The sequence below is a fragment of the Malaclemys terrapin genome, chromosome 9 (genome assembly GCF_027887155.1).
Source record: "Malaclemys terrapin pileata isolate rMalTer1 chromosome 9, rMalTer1.hap1, whole genome shotgun sequence".
Classification (NCBI taxonomy): domain Eukaryota; kingdom Metazoa; phylum Chordata; order Testudines; family Emydidae; genus Malaclemys; species Malaclemys terrapin.
The window spans coordinates 42,863,515-42,869,514 of NC_071513.1; the positions used below are offsets into that span (position 1 = coordinate 42,863,515).

At 48.0% G+C, this 6,000-nt stretch overlaps 1 protein-coding gene across 1 annotated transcript in view; it reads left to right on the forward strand.

The window, feature by feature from the left end:
• LOC128842786 (exocyst complex component 1-like) overlaps nt 1-5,738 on the forward strand; it is an 82,366-nt gene extending 76,628 nt beyond the window's left edge. Inside the window, exons 17-18 of the mRNA XM_054038975.1 lie at nt 3,252-3,446; nt 4,071-5,738. Coding sequence (XP_053894950.1) covers nt 3,252-3,446; nt 4,071-4,226 — 351 coding nt within the window. The 3' untranslated portion in view covers nt 4,227-5,738. The remainder of the gene's footprint in view (nt 1-3,251; nt 3,447-4,070) is intronic.
• Nucleotides 5,739-6,000: the final 262 nt, after the last annotated feature.

Genomic DNA, 6,000 nt, shown 5'->3' on the forward strand with positions numbered 1-6,000 from the left:
AGCCTACCTGAGCACCTCATAGTCTTTAATGGATTTATCCTCACACCATGCCTAAGTCCTTTTTACAGCTGGGGAACCAAGATGCAGAAAGGCTAAGTGACTTGCCTAAGGTGGTAGAGCAGCAACTGAAACCAAGTCGCCCATGTGCTTGGCTAGTGCCCTAACCACTGGACCAGTCTACCTCTCCAGCAGGCACTACCCAGGAAGTCCCAAGGCTAATCTGAAGCACCCTTTTGACCAGGGCCGGCTTCAGGAACCAGCAAAGGAAGCAGGTGCTTGGGGCGGCCAATGGAAAGGGGCAGCACATCCGGGTCTGCGGCGGCAATTTGGCAACGGGCCCCTCAATCCCTCTCGGAGTGAAGGACCCGCTGCCGAATTACGAAGCGGCGCGGTAGAACTGCTGCCGAAATGCTGCCGATTGCAGCTTTATCTTTTTTTTTTTTCCCCGCTTCGCCGCTTCTGGCAGCAAAAAAGCTGGAGCCGGCCCTGCTTTTGATACTGCAAAAAGAAAAAAATAAGTGTTTTAACCAGAGCTAGCTCTTTCTGGTTAAAATAGCAGTAAAGCCACAGCAACTCAGGTCAGCCACCTGAGTTCAGACCCAGGCTGTCCTATAGGCTTGAATCCGAGTTTCCCTATCTTCAACATGATCTTAATCAGAGTTAGCTAATCTGAGTTGAGAATGCAGTTTTTGTTGCTGTGTAGACAAGCCCTTACTTTGCTCTCACCTCCTTTATCCCCTACAATACTAGGCAGTCCTTGCTGTCTAATATCCATTAGCACAAATCTCATGCTTTATATGTCAAAAGTGCTTCTCAAACATTGGCTGAATGAGGTCCTTTTTCCCTGTGGGGGATAATTCAATTTTTGCCCTAGAGCAGGAGAGCTTCTGCCCTCTAGAAATGAATACAGCCCTTCCCAAAATGCTGAGGATACAAACTCTGCAACTAAACCCTCTATTGGATTCACACACCCCATCCAAGAAACATTTGGAGAACAGGACAGGAAGGGGTTGCCCTGTTTGTGAGATCAAAGCCAGAATTACTCTGGTGAGACTAACACTCACCATGTCTGTGCATCGCTGCTCTCTAGCTGGCATCAGTGGGTAACACAGCCCCACTATTGTACGTGAGCGAGCAGAACTGCTTGTGCAGCTCACCTGAATTGGCTTTGAACTGAAGGGACAGATTTCTATCACTGCTTTCTCTTTTGGCTGCATGTCTGTGGCTGGCTGATGCCGGTTCTTTCTTGATGGCTGCTAGCACAGAGCCTCCTAACATAATTTCAGGGTTCCCAAGCGATTGATTTGTTCACTGAGCTAAAAGCATGGCTCCACTCAAGCAGACATTCAGCTCTTTCCCATAGTTCCTTGCCACTCCACTAACCCCTTGCTGTTCTGATTAATGCTCACCCACCTGCTCATTGGCCTATAACTTCTAATAAAAGCTAGGCCCAGCTGGACTTAATTGAAATGCCTGTTGGTTTTGATTTGCTTCTGGTCTTTGCTGTTAAACGCCTCCTGCCCCTGGAAGATCTGCTCAGCTATGACACCAGCCAGAGCTTCAATCAACTCGCTGCCAGTGCTAATTGTTTTGTCTTCTATTGATGAGGGCTGAGTGGAATTTCATTGTTGGTGGCAAGGCAAAGTGACTACATTTGTATCTGAAGAAGTGAGGTTCTTACCCACGAAAGCTTATGCTCCCAATATTTTTGTTAGTCTTAAAGGTGCCACAGGACCCTCTGTTGCTTTTTACATTTGTGGTGTCCATTAGCAGTGCTCTGCTCAGTGAGAGGAACCACGAGCAGCGTCTTTGCTGGCCACAGCTACTCCCCATGTGACTCTTCTTCAGTTATGAGCTGCTTAATTTACTGACCTGGGGTAAAATTTTCAAAAGTGACCAGCTGATTTAAGAACTTAAGTCCCCTTTTCATTTAGGAAGTGTAAGGGCTTGTCTATGCAAATGCTTTGTTCACAGCAAGCTGGGGTGCTGGGCACTAACCGTCCATTGGACCCTGCTGCCGTGCACTAACAGCTCCCTTGTGTATGTCCGCTTGGTGTGCTGCAGGCTAGTGCGAGCTAGATTTACACCCCAGCTTCCCACCAAGTAAGTGTTTGTGTGAACGAGCCCCAAGTATCACTGAAAGTCTGGGGGACATAGGAGCTCACATCACTGTTGGGACAGTAGGGGAGTCATTCAGTGGCTGGTGCACCCTTCAGGACTGGCATGGTGTACCAATCTCTTCTACTCTAGCGCCCCCTGTCAATGGTCACTCCAGTCCTGGGGTGATTTGCCCCTTTTCATGGGTCTGCTCTCTGCCCAGCTTGCGTCTAGTCCCACCCCATTCAGGGGGAGAACAAGGCCAATCAAGCAGAAGCCTAATGACCCTGTCCCAAGCCTTCAGCCCGACCATGGACTCAATAGTCCTTGTCCCCCTTTGTGTCAGGACTTTTGCCTCCCCTTCTTTGAGTGTTAGTACGGGAAACCAGGCCCCCCATCTCCAGTCCAGGGACCTTGCATTAAGCAGCCAGGGTCTGCTCCGATAGACTCGCTGCTGTTTCCCTGGCCCACTTTCTTCAGGCTGATGCCGAGTCCCCTCAGGCTCTCTGGCCGCATGCAGCCACCCACAGGCTGGGCCTCCTCCTTCTCCAGGCACCTGGGACATCTCTCCCTAAGTGCCTTCTCCTGGGAGCTCCATTCCACAAGTCTCCCTCCCCAGCAGGCTTCACTTTCTAGGAACTCAGCTGTGGTTGGTCAGCCACTTAATCACAGCTGGGGAAGTAACTGTGCTGCCTATTAACCCCCCTGTGTGCCCGCTACAGTGGGGAGAGAGAAGGGTGGAGGAGTATATACACCTGATAATAGAGACAAACTCCAGGAGCTAGTTTTTCCTACTACCAGCACTGTGGAGCCAGTATCCTGGATCAGCAGAAGAGAAACCTGTGTTCTCTTCTGCTTTATGTAGCCTGTATAAAGCCACCAGCTATTTTTGGATGCCAGAACCTTTATAGTTGATGAGGTATGTTGAGCAAAAAGAACCACAGGTTGCTTTTCAAATATCATGTAGCATCAGTGTTGTTAAAGGTATCCTCCTCTGCAGAACATAAAGACTCTGGCTCTGCACGAATGGTCAGATCTGCTCAGTCAAAGTCCAGCAAGAGGCCTGAGAAAAGGCTTCTGGAGTCAGCCAAAAAAGAGCTCAGTAGAACCACACTGTGGAACAGCTGGTGCATTTGTCTCCTTTGCCTCCCCAGCATTTCTTCGAGGGGGTGAAAGCCCGCGTGGCTCAGGGGGTGAAAGAAGAGGAAGTGAGTTTCCAGCTGGCGTACAGCAAGCAGGAACTGCGGAAGGTGATAGAAAAGTACCCTGGCAAGGAGGTGAAGAGAGCCCTGGATACACTCTACAGGAAGATTCACAAGTATCTCTCCCCTGAGGAAAACCTCCTGCCGGTAAATATGGCCTGGGCACTGCTCACAGGGTGCAATGCAGTGGTGGCTTCATGTGTTTTGGGGGCCAAGCTTGCCAGGCACCAATAAATGGCAGAGGGAAGGGAACCTCCTATCTTCTCCTCTCTGACCATCACTCCCACTGTATTGATTCCCTTTTCATGCCCATTGTTTTATCTCCTCAAACCATCCTCTGTTATTTCTATCCTCCCTCTTCCCAGTGACTTGTCTCTGCTCCCTGCTTCTCTTAGTATCTTTAGTTACTTATGAAGTCTGAAAATTAGTGGGAATTCCTCCATCTCTGCTCCCTTAGGGGGAACTCTTACTGGGCTAGTTTTGGGGCCTAGGGCCCAGATCCTCAAAGGTATTTAAGCACTCAGTGTCCATTAATTTCAATGGGAGATGGGTTCCTAAGTGCCTTTGAGGATGTGGCCTAGAAGCTCCAAGGTCAGCCCTCTGCATGTCCCTTCCTCTTGGGCTGGCGGTTGCACTCATGCAGCAGGCAGTGAAAAGCATGTGCCTCTGTGGGTGTGGATGGTTACGTAGTGTTGCAGCAAACCCCGGAGGGGAGCAGGGTAGGACGCTCCCAGTAAGAGAGGTCATTAACTCCAAGTGTTTTACCTACAGGTGGTCTGGCGAGCCATGGAACAGGAGTTCATACGGCAGTATCAAGAGTTCGAGAACCTGATCCAGCGGTGCTACCCAGGGTCAGGGATCACAATGGACTTCACCGTGGAGGACTTGCTGAACTATTTTATCTCCATCACTCAGTCCAGTATGTGAAAGCAATTTCTGCTGGCTAGGCGCGTGGTGAGAACAGCTCCCGCTGGTGCCAAAAAAGCTCCATCAGCAGCCAAGGAGCTGAAATGACCTTTTGAAAATTTACTCCGGACTGACATTTGGCACAAGAGCTCTCAGCCTAGGTTTAACCCAATATGGGGGTCTACTGAATTAAAGGGGAACTTTCACAGTCGTCAGCCTAAAAATTGACCTTCCCTGAGAGTGGAAGCTTTGGGATTCCTTTTCCCCCAACAGATCCATGCACAGCCAATAATAAGCCCAAACTGCTGGGTTTCTGTGACTCTCATGGTGAGTGCTGTCACCTCCTACAGCATTGCTTTGTAACATCCTGTCAGAGTGAGTGGTCATAGAAATCTCCTGTCGGAGCAACCCATGCTCATTAGATCCTTTCTGAGCATGCACATCAGCTTCTTTATGCCAAGTCGCACAGCATTGATCAGATGGGAAAAGGAAGCATGATATATTTGCAATTCTGAACTTACGAATTTATAGGAGGGTCCAAGTGGGGATGTAATTTTTGGCCACTTTGACTATTTCCGGTTAATCTCTCTTCCGTGTTCAAAATACCTGGTTTTATATAAAACTAGAGATGGATCCACAGTTAACAATTTGGATCTGGATTTCAAATGCCACAAAATGCCAGGGAGTCCAGATCTAGGGGATTGGTGCAGCCCATTGTAAAACTAAGGATCATTTGTAAAATCTGGATATGGGTTTGGATTTCCAACACCCCTAATGTTTATAGTTGTTTGGGTTTGAGGTTTTGGTTTAAGTCTGTCTATACAAAGCACAAAGTTTGTTTCCTTTCCATAGCTCAGCGTCTCCCACAAGTCTGGTATGAATGGGCTATTCTCCTCCTGTCTGCAGTTTCCACGGGTGGTTCAAAGCTGCAGCAGAGCCTGTTGCTGCCAGTTCTTCAGTTTCCATAGAAGCAGGCAAATGGCAGTTTGCTTCTCTCCTGTCCCTTTCTTTTAGATGTAGTTGTAGCCATTTTGGTGGCAGTTATAGGATTTGTGTTTATTTTCAAGTCTCCTCACCTCCTCCCAGTCAGGATCTAAGCAGCACCAGGGTCAGAGACACCCGGATTGGCCTCAGAGTCCGAAACCAGAGCAGCCCATTCTCTCTTTGATATGTCTGAAATGAGCCATCTCTCTGCTTGCCAAGATCATTTCCACAGCATTTGCCCAATAGCAGCTGGACATGCCATAAGGGGTGGTTCTTGTTTCTTCCTTTGGCTGCATTGAAGCAAATGGATCCATGCTTATGAATGATGCACTGCAACATAAAGGGCTTTCCATCACACAAGTATGCATGCTGTTAGCCATCTCGAATGTTGCTTAATCTGTCAATTCTGCTGTACAAAGAGTTTAAAAATACGAGTTATTTTATGTGACGTTGTTATGAATGTTTCATTTCCTAGGATGGGGCAAAAACTCTTATGCAACCTGGAGCAATTTTCCAGGGATCTTCCCACTCTTACCTAATTTAGCTTGTCTGCCCATTGACAGTATCACAAGATAATAAAATCCTTTCAGTGTTGGCCTCATTGCTTTGACCTGTTCTTGTATCCCAATGTGGTCACCTCATATTGTACAGGATGTCTACTCAGGCAGCCTTCCCTCATGGCACTGGGATGAATCTGAAACTCTTGGCTCAATACAAAGTAAAATCTTTTTTTAAAAACCCTACCAAATTTTGTATGAATTTGGTGATAGAAAAAGACCTGATCTTTCCCCATTGAAGGGCATGGGGGCTC